At 40.5% G+C, this 18013-nt stretch overlaps 1 protein-coding gene across 1 annotated transcript in view; it reads right to left on the reverse strand.

The window, feature by feature from the left end:
• The window catches only part of tmem65 (transmembrane protein 65), a 32985-nt gene extending 16743 nt beyond the window's left edge, over nt 1–16242 (reverse strand). Inside the window, exon 1 of the mRNA XM_030411804.1 lies at nt 15598–16242. Coding sequence (XP_030267664.1) covers nt 15598–15862 — 265 coding nt within the window. The 5' untranslated portion in view covers nt 15863–16242. The remainder of the gene's footprint in view (nt 1–15597) is intronic.
• Nucleotides 16243–18013: the final 1771 nt, after the last annotated feature.

An 18013-nucleotide genomic window follows, 5' to 3' on the forward strand; every position in this document is an offset into this window, starting at 1 on the left:
ATATCTGCAATGGAATAAAACTACTGAATGTGACATTACAGCCAGTGAAAAGTACAAAATATTTGGTAAATTCAAAAGGAAATTATAATAATCTTTGGGATTCAGTTTCAAGACTGAAGCTTTATTTACAAAATAACTTGTAGATGTGACAGAGCTGCATTCATACCACACATAATCAACATTTGATCCAACTAGTTGAAATCTGCAACTACTATTTAAATGAAAACATGTTACCAAGTTTCTTTAGGGTCCCTTGGATGTTCGGGACGAATTTCAACCTGAACCAGTGAAAAATAAGCAACTAATCAACCAATCATTTCAGCTCTACTGACCACATCTCTCTTTATCAACGACTTCAATATGGAGCCAGGAGCTCAGTGTCTGTGGCGCTCAGCCCTTCAGTCCATTAGCTCCTACTGAAGACATCAATCTTTAAAGATGACACCAACATTTATAAAAGGCTCAATGCAATAAGAGAAACATTATCACCTCACTCAGCCTTTGAGTGTCACCTTTCTGAGCCACACCTGAGAAAAGGGCAACAGAAACTCTTGAACTCTTAAATCAACATGACAAACTGTACCAGCTCCGAGGAAACACTTCCGCCACTCCTGTCGACTGAAAATGACGTTAACGTGACAGATGCAGTCACATTAATCGCTTGGTTGTCAAGTATTAAATCAATCCCCAACTATTCTGATAATCGATTAATCGTTTAGGTTTAAAAGAAAATATAAGTCAACATTCTCTGATTGCAGCTTCTCAAGTGTGAACATCTTTGGGACGTGAAGACGCCGATATTTTATTAGACAAAACAACAAACATTAGTTGCGGCCCTTCAAACCACCTCTCAAAAATCCTCTCAAACCGCCTGATAGTCAATTGAAGATACAGAAAATCATCATCAAAAAGACGATCAGCAATATTTCTTCTTCCTGGATTTATTCTTGCTTTTGGTCGCATGTTTTGAAGCTCTTTGAGTTTTAAAATTGCTCTAAAAAATGAAGTTTAGAGATTTACAGCAGGAATTATCTATAAACTGACGACACAATGAAACTGCAACTCAGAATCAACTTATCAAAGTAATGTTTTTAAGCAAAAACAGCCTTTTCTTTGACTTTGAGGATCATTTGAGGAAGTCATCTTCAGCTTTGTTAAACGGTGATCAATATATTTTCTTCAGACATCTCATCAATAAATCAAGAAAAGAATCGAAACATTCATCAACAGTCGTTGGTCACCGTCATCAGCCACTAATGATTAGCTCGGGGCGAATGAGAAATGTCAACAAATGTCAGACTGAATAATGAGGTGAGAACAAATTGACATTCAGTCTTCTAATCAGATCAAACACTTTAATCAACGCCTAACAATTTCACACCATATTTGTCATCCAACACACGAATATTCAATTAAAGTTACTGCTAAAAGGTTCAGAATCTCACCCGTCGCATCATTTTTTTAAGAATGACTTTGCAGCTCGTAGATGAACTTATAACAAATGTTTTCAGACAAAGTTTTTTCTTTCCTCACAATTATTATTAGTGTGTAAACAGCTGCTTCTGCTCTAATTAGGAGGAATGAGTGAATGGCAGCAGACAGACTGTCATATTGAGTATCCAGGCAACACCGGCTGCCATGTCACACTAAAGGAAGCGAAAATTAACACCGACCACCGGCCAAATGCTTCACTTCCTCCATCGGCACAACCTGGCAGCTCCTCAATCACCACCAGGAAGTTTCTTTATATTCAAAACTGTGGAAGCCAAACATTCAGTTGGAGTGAAAAATATCTGGCAGCTTTAATATAAAAGAATAATTATAACTTTTCATTCTGCCGTCTCCTCGTGAGTTTCCACATCAAACCTCCAGACGTCAGAGTCTCAGTTTAGACGAGTCCAGTTTGACTCAGACTGATTAAATCTACCACCGACAATTAGGCGGCGCTGAGAGTTGTGCCCTGAATACAAGTAGCCAATACAAGTGGAATAGATGATGTGAAAGACGGGTATTATCATGCTTTAAAACATATGGTCAAAAGTATGTGGACAACTGTGCTTTGTACCAGATTTAAACCAGATCAGAACTCTGCAGGAAAAGTTCTTCCACATCAAACTAAGAAAACCGTCTCTTAATGGAGCTGGCTTTGTGTTCTGGGATGTTCATGGTTAGTCGACAAGACCAAAGGTTACCAAACTATGCAGAACATGCATCACTCTATACCAAACCACGTTTCCAACGTACCACCAACTGCAAATACCATCAATAACAATCAAAGAGCCACCTCATATAGAACAGCTGCTAGAAGTGGTGCTGCCCAAACGTCACGTCACGTCCATGGAAATATACATCACATAAACCTAAAAATGTTTAATATTAAAATGAAATTCAATGACAGTTTGTGGTCGTCCTAGTGCAATTTGGACTAGATGATTAAACATGGCGCCACCAAAAAAACAGTTAAACTATATTGTGTGCTTTTATCTGAACAATGCACACATTTAATGTACACTGAGACGTTATATCTGCTTAGTCAAATGTAGCCCTCTGAAGAAACAGTATTAGTCATATGCAATACATGTAATATCTATTCGGACAATGCTTAAACTTTCTGAATAAAATCGTCCCCAATTTTGACCGAGTGTTTTCCTACTTTTAGACCAAAAAAAAAACCCCCACAAAGTTTCTTTCCCAAACTGTTGCCACAAAGTTGGAAACACACAAATGTCTAAATTCTTTAGATAAGCGCTTCAGACAGTGGGCACACAACGGTATAACAGCCTACTGCACTATAGCCAACAAGGATGGCCTACAGTCCTTTATCCGCATCTCTGAATCGTACAGACTGGGAAGAGAGGATAGATTCAGGTATTTCCAGGTCAGAGACTACTTCAACAAGGAAATTAAACAAACAGACAATAGGGATTCCAATCTGATCAATATATTTACCGATGCATATAAGACTAAAGACAGTAAACATTTAATATCACAAATTTATAAAAGACTACAGAATTCCAGGAACCATTCTACTTTCCAGGTTAAGCAGAAATGGCTGGACGATGACTGGAGAGATATTTGGGTGGGTCAGAGTAGGACCACCAACTCCAGAGCTTGGCGAGAATTCTTCTGGAAGAACATAAGACTCCTAAATTGAAATCTAAACAACAGGGTTTCCAGGGACAGGATAAATGCTGGAGACAATGTGGACAGATAATGGCAAACCACTTTCATATATTTTGGGCCTGTCCCCTGATTCAACCATATTGGCAAGAACTCGCTGGAGAAGTTTTTGGCCTAGAAGTTGAATTTTCTTTTGTTACACTGTACCTGGGTAAAACCCCAGTTGGACTTACGGCCCAGGACAATTATCTTTATAAAGTGCTCTTGGCTGCCAGCAAGAAGGCCATTACACGGAAATGGCCGCAGACAAATCTGCCATCAAGGAATGACTGGATCACCGTTGTTAACGAAATACAATGCATGGAAAAAATGACCTTCTCCTTAAGACTACAGGCTGAGCAATATACAAGGTGCTGGGAAAGGTGGACTTCATATTCTCTGAGGTGTAACTCATTACCGGAATGAATGATCACTCCATTTTGCACTAATGTGAGGCCTATGTCAAACCTGTTAACCTGTCTATTTTCTGTTTGTCTGTTTTGTTGTTTTTTCATTTTTGTTTGTTTGCCCTGTTTAATGTTGAAATGTCAAAAAAACCCTGAAAACTTCAATAAAGAATAAAGTAAAAAAAAAAAAATGTCTAAATTCTTTAAAATTCTTTTCCAAACTAACTTTTGGCCATTTTGACGTTAACAACGACTCTTTTGCTCACATCTGTTAGATATCACAGATAACTTCCTGTGTGTTGTGGCTTCTCTGTGATTTCCCTAAACTACACGCTACATTACATCCCACAGTTACCGCTCTCCAACTCTCTCTTCCTTTATCAGGCTGTGTGTGTCAGAAAAAGCAGCTTCCTCCTTCACTTCACTGCGACCGGTGTGTTGACACAGCGGGCGGTTCAGACACAGAGGGCTCCAGGATAAAAATACGCTGCTCAGCAAAAAAAGTTCAACTTGGTCCAACTTTTGGGGGAATGCAGTGTCATCGCTCATCTTTATTTCTGCATTACTTCACTCGCGTTTATGACAACTTTCTAGGTTTTAGCTGCCGACCGTTAAGATAAAAATATAATCACTGTGCCAACATCACCTCCACAGAGCTGTTTTCAGTCTGAACTGATCGGACATTCTTGTTCATTCTCTCTTACACACTTGTGTTTCTACCAATTTATTGAAGGCTACACACAAAATAATGAAGGAACAAAACCTACAAAAATGATAAATCTTGGTTGTGCATCATTGAAACGGCTCTACTGTCCAACTGGAATTAGCGTTGGTTATATAATTTGATTTTATATGAAGTTATAATGACTATACAAAGATAATATTATTAAAAAAATGTATATTACACTAACATAACATGATAGTTTCACCTTCTTAACTCCTTAGACACTCATCCAGGTTGAGGACAGTAGATCTGTTGTAGATAAATGTAGATGAATCCAGAACCAGGAGGCCATTTTTATTTACACTGTTTGGTTTGGAGGTGTTTCCATAGAACTGCATGAGGTGTGGGTTGTATGTGTGTTTGTGCATCTCTGTCATTACATTAAACAACTGTGTGCACACTTCAGCACTTTCCACAGCCCTCCCTAGCTCTTCCTTGAGAATCTGAAAACGCTCTATTTCGACCGTGCTCTCAATGCAAAAACCAAATTTCCTCCAGCAGCTTAGCAGTAAAAGCCTTTGAGCGAGGAGGATTGATTATTATCAGCGGTTGATTTGACTCCACATTCAAAGGGAACCGATGAGGTGAAAAGCTGCTGGCACATACTGCAGTTTTGGGGCAGATCTCAGACCTTTTAAAAATGCATCATCTGTGCCTCTGATGCAGGTTACTTCCTCACATTCAGCCCTGTAAGAACTGGAGCTTATACGGTCAACTTCCCAAACCCTTTAGACCCGTGAAGGAATGCTGACATTTTGATTTTATTTCAAGTTCCATCTGGGAAACGGACTCTAACGTATGAACGGGTCTCCACTGAGAGCAGGCGAGCAGACAGCAGGGACAACACGAGAGACGGGAGACAGGAGGACAGACGACGAGCTGCAGACAACAGAGGACCCGGAGTTGAGATGCTGCCAGAAGTTAAGCTGTTGTTGCTAAAACGAAACATCCAGAATTCTCTTTGGCTCGCTTCAGACACAAAGCAGACACCTCGGGCGCAGTTCGGCTCTGCTGCGGACTTCCTGCCATGACAGCAATAAATGTGTTGAAACGACGCTCAGCTCAGCGGTAGCTCCATATAAACACATTTCATAGCTATTGTTAGGAAAACGAGGATAATAAAAAGTATCAAAAATAGGGTTTGATTTCATGAAAATCTTAAGGATGATACATTTAAGATATCTATTGCCAAACTTGACACCTTCAGGGATCACAGGGGCTGTTTTTGTGGAAATGATGGTCCAACGTCTTTACTCCAAGTCTCTCCTTAACTCTCTCTCACTGGATTTCTTCAGCCGTCACGCCGCTTCCTCTCTTTTAACTGTTTATGCAGCTGTCAGTTTTGAGATGCGGAGAGGATTCATCTCAATCTCCCAGCATGACGCGGCACTTTCTGCTCAGTGAGAAGCGACATCATGCTGCGGGCGACCTGGCAGGCTTCCACACCCATTTAAAGGAAGCAGCTCTGTTTTTAAGTGGAGGAGTAATTAATGTTCCAGTCAAACACCACCCCACCTTTAATCTTACTCAAACTTCCTAGGTGATGCCGACAGATTGTTCACCCGACTCAAGTCTCGGAGGAAGTAACGGCTTTGTTCTCGGCGCCACTCAGCCTCACTTCCACTCGCTCGATGAGATTGACGAGTTCTCGAGGTGTGTTGCCTCACCGCGGGGAGTGTACCGAGTGCAGGGCTGAGAGCACACACTGTGCTTTGTTTAGAGGCAGGATCTACTATAATCATCTCACTTTCTGCGCTGATGGTGCAATAAATTATGAACTAAAGTGAGGCCATGAAAGTATTCTATAGCAGGGGCATAACAACATTATGCAGAATGTGAATCCTCGCAAATACCTCACTAAAAATGCTTTCTAGCTATAAAATGTTTTGGTATTATCTATCGGTAGCCTGCAGCTCTGCATTCAGAGTTTACAACCTGACATTTTCTATCATCATCATCCAGTTCCAAACTTCTACGTGAAAGGAGACGATCATTATGACAATACCTACAGCTACAACCAACAGGATTTGTGTGCAACAAACAAAAAAAAGATGCACTGCTGGTTGCTGTAGCACAGGAACATGTCCTTTTCCCACTAATTAATTCCCTGTAGATTTGTACTATTTGTCTGATTTAATTCCAGGCGTCTATTATTGTCGCTGGTGGGAAACAGTCTCTGCACAGAGCCACACAACAAACCTGAAACAGAAAAGATAAACCTCCAGCACTCGATCCAAAGACAGATACAATCATTAACACCTTCCTCCACAACCCAACAACATCCAGATGATCAGTAGATCTGCACGTGAGGAGATCATATCAAATAAATGAATGCAATCCCAACTGGCACCAAGTGGTTCCAACAACACCTCTGCAGTCGAACTTGAGTGAGATTTATGATTTTCCAGTGGCAGTAAACTCTGCAGTCAGAAAGACATTCAGCATCGTCAAACAGCAACATTAACTACAACAAACAGCAGGGCTATGGCTACGTACTGGCAGTATCCTGTAGATGCACACCGCAGGAGAACATCTGGAAGTAGAATTTCCATCTCGGCTGCAACACAGGAACCAACTGTGACTCAAATAAATGAGCATCCAGTGACTGTGAAAGCTCTGAATCCAGCAGAGACACACGGAGTCTGACGGGAGCTCGTCATGGCCGTTTCACGCCAACTACTAACCACTCTACGCTAAACTGAGCGCTGGTCGGTCAGTCAGCCATGAAATAGCCACAGAACTGGCCGGTTATTAATCCCTCGCTCCTCCATTACATCTTTGTAAAGTCCAAAACTCATGGAGAATGTGGACACAGCAGAACTTCAAGTTATGCAACAGTTTTCCTTTCACCTTGGATATGGTGCGAGGTTTTGCTCCAGAAACGTCTACTCAAGATAAAAGGGCTGAAGTGCAGAGTGCACCCACCTGCAGCCCGAGACACATGCCAGTTCACTGGGCGTGTCACAAGTTCACAGGTTGGTGGTTAATAATAAGCGAGAGTGAAGAATTCAGAGGTGACTTCAACCCATCAGGTAGGAAGTGAGCTGCATCACAAGCAGAGGATTCATTATGAAAAGCAGAACCGAATTATCATGATGAAAATGTCACACACCACAATGTCCTGTCCTTTGCTTCTTAGGTGACCAAATTAGTTCAGCCTCTCCCCAGAGCGTCTGCTGAATGACAATAATACCAGACGTTGTTTTACGTGGAATAAGCCTGTTTAAATTTCCTTAGTATAATTTAACACACCGCATGTTTGAGGAGCTCTCTTGGCTTAAAACGAGGCACCATCTGCTCACTGTTCAGACACACCGAATCCCTGATGAGAGAGGTACTATAAACTTTCCGTCCATACATTCAGGCTTTTTAAGTCTGGCTCCACTGTGGATCCCAGTTGGCAAAATATTAGATTCAATGAGCTCTGATACTGAAGAGTCTCTTATGAAGTGTTTCTCTCTCCCGGGTCTTTTTTATCAGCACAGAATGATTCTGAAACCATTTAGGCAGCAAGTTTAGAAGTTAAAACTATCTAGCAGCAGGTTATATCAGCTACAGCAAACTCAGAGGACTGACGAGAGCTTCCTCACATGGAGCAACAACAATCAATCACCTGAAGATTAAAGTCAGAAAATCAACTTGTGACGGCCTTTAATACTTCAAATATACATGTTGCTGCAAAAAAAACCAACAACAAATTCTAAAAAGTGGACGCTTCATGCACATCTTCAGCAACAGAAGATCTCTACAGTCAAGACAGACACGCAAGATCAGTATCATCTCATCTCATAATGCATCACCATATCTGTCTGATTGAAGAATACAAAATACCCCCAAAAATGTGAAGTACGGAACAAAGTATTCATTCATTTCATTGTGGTGTCAGTTTCACAATATTTGACTTGATCTGAGATAAAACAACACATTTAAAAAGTGCATAGCTTTAATTAAATATATCGATATTTGGCACCAGCGCATTGATAATCTCATCTCAAGAGGAACTTTCACACTATATTGCCATATTGATATTCTGTCCCTTCTCTTATGATGTTAAAGTGACCTTTGACCACCAGAATCTCATTAATCGACACAGATGTTTGTGCCAGATTTCAAGAGATTCCTTCAAGAGAGCGTGACAGACGGACCAACAACCAAAAACACGACATCCAGCCACGACCATCACCAGCTGTGGAGGCTTTTAAAAAACCAAATTTAGGTCCAAACGGAAGTTAGTTCACTGTGTAAGTTACACATTCAATCAACATTTCATATCCTCTGCAGCTCATTTCACAGTTTATCAACATCCATCAGGCTGCAACTGGAAAACTTTCAGCCTTCTCTGCCAAAAAGAAACACCACTAATAACAGATCTCTGAGTTTTCCATATTTGTAACTTCGGTTAATTGAAAATGCTAAACAGCTAAACCTGGATTTGGAGTCAATTAAACGCTGCGACCCTCTCGGATCTATACGGCACATATCCACTAATCTTTGGCTTAATGACGTACAATTAGAGCTCACACACGTTCTGCTTCGTTAACATCTGCTGGTGTGAAAATAACTATTTAAGCTGCAGACTGATGAGTTTAAGATTTTCATTTGTGGAAGGCCACGTTTTCAATTTCTGAATCCAATACTTTTGTTTCAGTCTAATGACTCCAGATAATGATGACAAACAGCCTTTATGAGGTCATTGATCGACAGGATTGTGGCATCATTTCACTCCAATAACTTGATGCCTAATGTTCTTTGCAGTAACTGTTGCTCATCTGAGGAATAACTTTAATCCTAGCAGTGAGATGGAAACTAAAGAACATTCCTAACAAGCACTGCTTTTTCACATTTCAGCCGTTTACTTTTCTGTCAGACTGCAGATTCACTCTTTAATGGTGCTTTTAAAATTGGACTCAGCAGGACATCCAGGGATGGGAAAAGACCAATGATTAACAATCATTTTTTTAAGGTATTGATGCATTTCCTGCCAAATTAGCTGCGCCTTAGACAGTTTCAAGTAATTCAGGGAACGCTTATGAGCTTCTTTATAGACGGAGCGGTCTGCGTTGCCAGGTGGCCTCATGAAACTCATTTAAAATCACTTTCCGTGCTTCAAAGAACACGGAAATTGTGACGGAGCTCCAGCCAATACTAACTCAACACATCAGTGTTTTTTCTCCTCTTAAAAACCACGGCACAGCCAAGTGACAGTTTCTGAGCTTACTGGAGTGTTAACTGAGGGAAATATAAAAGTGAATAACACAACTAAATGTTTCTGGGAGTAATGAATATCAAAGATATTGATATATTTGTCAGTAAATGTGGTTTGATTGTGTGGATGTGTGTGAGCTCCAGCCGACGATCAGCTCTGATTTCTGCAGCTCCTGTTCTGTCGTCTGATCCACTCTCACTTCTTCACAGTCTCATTTTTGTGTTAAACTAATGCTGGTTGGAAAGTGTGACAGGAGCCCTTTACACATGTCACATTTCATCGACTCCTTCCATCAGATATATCCAATAAGGAGAGGGCGGATGAATGATGCTAGTCAGATATTAATTCCCCAGGCAGTTTTCTGACTCCAGCTCTTATTCGTACCTCTTTCGCTCCTGTCAGAGCATCAACAGCCAACTCAATTACTTTCAAACCGAGCTGATCTCTGGGGCATCATTAGTGAGAACAATGTATTAGCAGTGTGACATTTAAGACAAATTACTGTGGAGAGTAAACAAACTGTTACCACTCAATACTCCTGAGTTAAAGGACAACTGACTGAGTGTGCAGAAAGTGGAGTTCTGATGATATAACCTCTCTGTGTTTGGGCATTGTTGTCCCTGAATCTTCTCAGGTATATTGTTTTTTCCTTCCGTCTGGTTCAGAGCTCCTCACTCGATTCAATATCAAAAAAACCGGGATGATTTATTATTGTCATGGCCTCCGGTCTTTAAAAAAGGCCCCAGGAAATGGTGCCATTGTTTGCTCCTTTCTACAAAGAAACGTATGCTCAGTCCACACAATACGATTTATTTCCTGTTGAGACAGGACGTTGGGATGGGACGAAGCACACTGTTGGATTATTCCTTATTATTGGAGGTGGTGAGGATGGATTAAATTCACACAAAGCAAAGAATACATTTGAAGAACTTCAGTATCCTTCGCGAGGTTTCGTGCATTTTCCTGGAAGTTTTCGTGCCCAGTTGCAGCATGAATGTGAGGATTATAGGCGAGCAAACTAAAGGATGATGGTTTTATTATATCCTTTACATTGTGCAAATGACATTTACTTTATAATGATACATTAAAGCAAAAAATATGTGCACTTATGTCAAAATTCAGGTAAATTGATCATAAGTTGTTTTTCTAAATGAGGCCTGGGGGACGTTCACATCTACTGATTGACTGTTAAATGTTTGACAAGTCAAATATGTGCTGTAACAAAGACTCTTACAACTTGTCACACAATCTGAGCTTCATCCGACCTCACTTTTCCTCTGCTCTCACATTCACGATGGGCCTCTCCAGTTAAGAGCTTCTACTAAACGTCTGAAATGTAGATGTAATGTTTTAATGAGGCTGCAGCTCGGCTTGGTGTCAGGCCGACTCGCTGAGCTGAAAATGTTTTCACGGCTCCGCAGTAAACGCTTCCGACTCCCGTTCGCTTTTTCAATGGCATTTAGCTCATTAGTAGTAAACGGGAGTCAGAGAGTTGCTTATTAGTGAGGATTTTCAGAGTCAATCTCGTTCCTGCACTGTGCCGTCTAATTAATGCTGCACAGCGCTGCGGAGAGAGATGACCGAATGCTCTGTCTTAAAAAATACACTTAAGCAAATACTCTCAGCTCAGACGTCTTTACTTACTTTGGTTTGAGAAGAAACTAAGTTAATGTGAGGACTCAGCTGAAGAAACTGCAGAAGGTGGTAACTTTAACTACAGTAAGTTGGTTACTGTTTGTTCCGATGGTCATCTGTCTGTGTTTTGTTCACAACTGAATCGTGCAATCCTGAACTACGTGACAGAAAATATTGCGTATAAATTATGCTTGAAGAATATTCTCTTCTCACCCACCAGTGAAATTGTTTTTTTATCGCTCTGTTTTTGTTGCCAGCACTGCAACTAATCATGTTGACATGACTTGTACACATGCATTTTCTCCCAGTAGAAGTATGAAATGTGTCACAGTTCCAGAAGAATCAATCTCAGAGCATCTGGCTGCAGGTTCTTAGTCAACACCCAGCTTCCAAAAAGCATCATTTAAGGTAAAACGCTCTTGGATTCAGACAAAAAGACAGTGTGACAGTGAACTTAATAGCTTTGAAAAACAGGTTTTTTGATAATTTTCAGAAATACGGTTACCGCACAAAACAGATCATCACTGGGTTACATGATCCAGAGTAGTTTGATGAACAATACAAAACAGAGTACCAATCTAAATCCACCTGCGTCTGCAGTTAGCATGATTTTGGGACATTTTCCTACAATATAATGTTGACGGAGTGTTTTTATTATTGGTTTCCAACGGTGGCTGACTGGCCAGAAGTTCTACTCCAGTAACTCAGTCTTGATTATTTACACAACTTATTAAACACTTGTTTTGATGTTTTGATGTCAAGAAATATTGCCAAGAAAGCAGATGTTGACTCAGCCAAAACTATGAATAAAACTTGTCTTTGAAAGATGAAAGCTCTTGTAAAGGAGTGTTGGTTTCTCCTAAATCCTCTCATCTATGTAGAATTTGGTAAACCATGTCCTTCTGGGGGTTTTATTTTTTTGTTTACCAATGCAACAGCAGACACAGGTCGCCAGTATCTATATTAGTTAGCTGCTGACATATCTTACACAACATCCACATGGCTGAAACTTCACTGCTGATAATGTTTATTTATTTTGTATGTTTCAAACGTAAAGTCCGGCCGCAATCACTGTATAAGTTTCATGAAATTTCCTTTAAAGTAAGAATACGTTTTAGCCAATTGTCCAGACGTGTGAATTAATATTTTCAGATATATTTATATTTGAGATTGCATCAGGCGGTAAGTGAGGAACAGTCCCACTAACAGTATAATTATCCGTTCGCCTCTGTAATCTCGCATCTCAAAGTTGTTTTGTTCTCCGGGTCAAAGCTCCCAATCACAGTTAATATGAGGAGTCTCTGAAAATAATGAGGATGAGAAGATAAACTGTGATGCTTCGATGCAACGCAGAGAGAAAATGAGTTGCTTGGGTCAAACACTCTCAAAAGAAGCCCAACGCTCTCCGCTGCCAGGCTGACATGAACTGTTCTGACGGGATTAAAAAATAAATTAAAAATCAAGCAACACGAACACATTTTAGTGACCTTTAAAACCTTCCGGGAGCGTAGGAAATCTGGACACTCACTGGGATTATTACCCGTCAACAGAACTGCTGAAGAGGAGAGAGAGAATAGAGTCTGTACAGAAGCCGTCACAACAACAGATCATGAAACCATCAGACTAAATAATTGTTGTCTTCTCATCCAGCTGATAACTTTTCTACAAAATGTTTGTGGTTTGGCTAAATACTGAGGATTCCCCCGACTGTCAACTATACCATGAAGTCTTAGTCAACCAAGATTTCATTATCATCTTTTAGTCAAAGAAAAAATGCTCACACTACATTTGGGAGCTGCACCTTGTCATCAAGAATTAAATGCTGCTAACAATAACTGTGGGTTAGCTCAGTTAGCCGTTAGCAGACTGTGTTGGTGTTGACACGGCGACCACAGGGGCTCTGGACCGCCTGGATGGGAGGCGCTTTGAGGAATGAGCACCAGGACTGTGGACTGAGTGGGCGATGGAACCAGGCTCAGCAGCCTCCCCGTGAACACAGTCAGATCAGGGGGGATACACTATATTCACCGTTACTGGGTTGATTTAAAATTAAATGAAACCAGTGCCTAAAACAGTAACAACATAAATAAGAAGCACTATTGTGCACCTGATAATCTACATAATGATGTACATGATATCAAAAATGGCACAAACTATCTACGAGTGGATTAGGAGAATCTTTAGTCTGGATGAACTCTGATTTTAATAATCAAGACTTTCAATCATGCAGTCGGGTGTCTTTACATTTCAGAACCTTCCATACCTGTGCAGAGACCCGGGATGAGACATCCTAACATAAACTCTGTTATACAACCGTCTCTGTAAAGAAATATTTGCTGACGCCTGCGTGTGAACTCAAACTGGGTCTGGAATAATCTCATTTTCATCCCACTAAAGAGAAAAGGTGCAGTGTGGCTTGACATCACTGCTGCAAATACATTCCTAAATCAATTTTATGTATAAAATGATGTTGCATGGTAGGCGGATGGATTAGCAGCGAGAAAAGGGTAACAATATCCTAGAGATTACTTAACACATCGTCTTACATAACACCCTGAATAAGCTGTTTGGGTGAACGGTGCTAATGAGAACGATGTGTTACACCACAAAGTGATGGGGAGCCGGTCTGGAGGCACGACTGAAACTCTTTAAAGACTCAGCAGTGCGACAGTGTTTTACAGTTTCAGCATTATCTGACCGGATCGACAAGAAAAGGGGGGAGAACAGTTGAATCCTGCAGAGACGAGGAGGACCGTGAACGCACCGTGAAACACTGAGGATGCAGAACACCTGGTGAGCTGCCTGCAGGTGCTCCATGTACCGGTACAGTCCCTTATTTCACATCCAAACACAAAACATACTGAGGACTTACTATTCATTAATCACAAAGGGTTTCTTTGTTTGTTTTGCAGGAATTGGGAGTCTCTAAAACTCTGAGGACATTCTGTGATCTCTCTACTCCTGAATCAGAGGAGGATTTTTTTCTATTTCAGTCCTGTGATGAGTCACTCTGGTTTTGGTTTGGTTCACTTTGAGACTGTTGTGTTTTTTCCATCAAAGCAAACAGAAAATACCCTCTGGTGACTCAAAGAGAGGAAACACACACACGAGACACCCTCGCCTGTCGGATCACACCCACTGACAGCACACACACCCTGACACACACTCCGAATAAAGGAATTCCTTTCAAACCACACACACATGTTGTGAGGTTTATAACGAGGTGTTTATGTGTCACTTTTGGTATTTACCCTGATCCAGATGTAGGGAAGTAAACTTTAAGTACTTCTTTCATTGATAGATGGCTGCACTGACAATCAATTAATCCACTGATTTAGACTCAATGTGGAAGTAAACAACCAGATCAAGTCACCATGGTAGCTGAATGCCAGACTAAAAAACTAACAACTTCATTTTACCAAATGAATGAATGTAATAAAAGGGTTCATTTTGATATATTTAATAAGCAAGTATCTGCCCATCTCTGATTGTAAGTAAATACATTTCTAATCTGTAACACGGAGACTCGTCTACTCACTAATCTATCTTTACAGGCCCGCTTCAGTTACACACTATTCTCACTCTGACTTTACAACTTGTACATTGATCAGTTTATAGAAACCTGTATAGTAATTATGTAGTAAGACGCTCAGTGGTGGTGACGTTTCAGTCTGGTGGCCGTGATGTCGTCTGTTTATAGCCCAACATTAGCTTCTTACTGCTACACATTTAAATTACGCTTCTAAAATTGTGTGTGAACAAAACATGTCAGTATCATAAACTTGTGTTCGTCACAGATTATTCCCCCCCTCCCTTATTTTGCAGTTGGTAAAATGATCAAAAACTATTTGGCAGCATGAGAGAGACCGCATTTTTATTCCACGTGCTCTTCCTTTTCAAAAACATTCATCTGGAGCCAAACAAGGTTTTATTCAGCTCCCAAGACCTGAAAACACACTTTCTAAAGGGCACTGTGTAGTTTGAGATGAAATTCAAACTCTGAATTTTAATATTTACAATATTAATGAGGTAATAATACAAAATCAGAAGTGAATAAACAAGCTATTCTCCTGAAAATAAGGTCCTAAAACACTGTTTGAAGCTAGAAAGGTGGCAACAAAGTGAAACAGTATGATGGTGTGTTATCAGTCAATGCAGATCTTTCCCCAAAACTACATAATGCACCTTTAATGTATGAAAATGGTGAAGTTACCCTTTAAATATCAACTAGTTAACCAATTAGATCGCCTGGTTCACCTGCTGCAGGTGTGGCTCTTGGGGTCCAACAGTTTTAAACAAGCCAACATTGACTCACACACCTCCCTGTAGACAGTGTTTACACGCTGATGGATGCTGACATTAAAACAACAGTGAGCAGCTGCATGTTCACGTGTGTCGGTGTGCAGGCGGGAAGGTGACCTGTCATTCATTCTGTCACCTTTGACACCTGAGCGGGTCTCTCTTACCTTGAGCTATAGCTATGGACTCGAAACTCTGCAGCTCCTTCAGTAAACACGTCCTCTCCTTCGGCTGGAGGCGGTAGATAAACTCTTTGGCTCTCTTCGGGGAGTTGAGCGGCTCCCTCGGCTCGTTCCTCCCGTGTGTGCCCAGACAGCGGCTCCCTGTCCCCGGCAGCCTGAGCGCTGCCGCCGCCACCGGTGGTGCCTGCCTCAGTCCCGACGGTAACTTATGTACAACCGTCAAACCTCTCTGTAGACACAGCTTGAGCATTGTGGCGAAATAAAACACAACTACCTAAACTCTCTAAATAATAAAACCTGCTGTTTTTAACGCTTCTTCGACCGCCGACCTCCGATCGTCGTCTCCCCGCTTCAGGTAGCCTTCCCCGGGCGCAGAAGTTGCTTCTTCTTCGCTCCTCCTAGCTCGATTCAACAGACAGCAGAGCGACTAGTTTTAATGGCCGTCTCTCTGAAACTCGTTTTAACTTTTAAACAGCCGAACATTTCTTCGTGTCGAGCTACCCGCCGCGCAGACTGTCTCATGATCTTTTAAGACGCGGCTGTCAGGAGTTTGGCACATGAAGTTCGAGCTAAAGCTGAATGTGAACTACTTAATGTCAACCGCCGGAATAAAGGCTAAAGTTCCGGTGGCGCCTTTCAAAATAAAATGTCGTGCGTCCGGTTGGGCCTTTTCATAATAAATCTACTAATAAGTAATGGCGATTCCAAATCAGGGCACAAAAATATTAACTGTAACACCGCATTTCCAGCAAAATTAGCTGTAAAAAATGTGTTTTATAAACTCGATAAAAATCGCCAAAATCCCACTTCCCTTGATTCTCATCTATTTTCTTTTCTTTTCTATCTTTCTTTTTTTCTTTCTTTGTTTTTATTCTGATTAACATTTTCAATGGAAATTACATCATTTTATTAATGTAATATTTTGCTAAATTAACATTTAATCTGGGGAATACGTTGGATTTATAAAAGAGGATTAAAATATAAATCTTTGATACAGGGTCATCTTTTTCAAGTATTTCTAAACGGTATTTCTGTAAATCGAGCCAAAAGGTAGTAAACAATCTGTAAAAACATGGGTCACGTCACGTTTTACGTCACAAATACGCCGGAAACACTTGTAACAGAAGAAAAACAACAAAACATCCGTTGTGAAAGAAGCGTATGTAAAACGATAGATTAATTATTTTGAGCGTTACAATCCCCGCATAATGACTCGTTTCAACCGTCATAATTTGAGCCATTCGGTCCAATAACATTTAGAAAGTCTAGAAGAGCCGCACGATTAAATAATTGAATCCCCCTCCAAATTAGCCGGGCGATAAACCGGAAGTTAGCCGGCCCGGTCGGTGAATCAGGTAGTTTCATAGCCGGGAAATTGACCTTTTTTAACTTTAACACACCATTGAACACCTTTCAAATAAATGGACCGAGCTCCACCTCCAACGCTGTGTTCAGAAATAAAGAATGTTTGAATAGACCTTCTTTATTTACGCGCCACCACCGGATGTTGATAACTCGTCATCACTTCGCGCCGGCGGAATCTAGCGCGTCACTCAAACAAAATATAAATAATACTTTAAAGTGTTTCTTTAACCTTACAGTGACAGACCCAGGGGACGTTTAAACGTTTAATATGTCTGGAGGAGTCAACCACATTTTACTTTGTGTCATCATGTGTCTTTTCGATCAGGCTGCAAGTGAATGGAGAACTTTTTGTTTGACAATATATCAGCTGAATCTCCAAGTTTCTTTTCCTTTGGTTTCCTATCATATTTTGTAGAGTGTATAATAATGATGTTTGGACAAGAGTCAGACAGCCTTTTTTTAAACCAACAGCTTCACCTGCATGTCACGTGTTGGTGCCCTAACCCAACATGTCTGCATAGAAGTCCATTGTCTCATAATCCAGGCATGTCAGATTGTGTGATGAATGCCTCGTGAATCATAGCACCATACATGCCAGTGAGATATATGCTGTACATGTATGTGTGCTAACAGTGTCGACTACTATATTCTTTTTATGTTATGTACTCTGATCAAATGGTCTGTAGACAGGAATCACATTTTGAGATGCTAGATTCCTGACAGAGGCTGTCTGCTGTGTTGTAAAAAGTACCTGAAAGAAGTCATACTGAAGTAAAAGTAAAGATATCATCTTAATATATTACTTTACTAAGAGTGAAGAAGGAAAAGTAGCTTGATGAGCAAAAATAATTGATATTATTATTACTTTACTATTTGAATATGAAAAGGATTTTCCTGTCGACAAATTAAATAAATATGACATTTATTTACATGTATGTATATACTCTGTATTATGGGTTTATCAATTATTGGAACTGATATTTGTTATTTCTTGTGATTATTTGAATCAGTGCTTTAATTTAAAAACTGAAGCTAC

This window comes from Sparus aurata, chromosome 3 (genome assembly GCF_900880675.1).
Source record: "Sparus aurata chromosome 3, fSpaAur1.1, whole genome shotgun sequence".
Classification (NCBI taxonomy): Eukaryota; Metazoa; Chordata; class Actinopteri; order Spariformes; family Sparidae; genus Sparus; species Sparus aurata.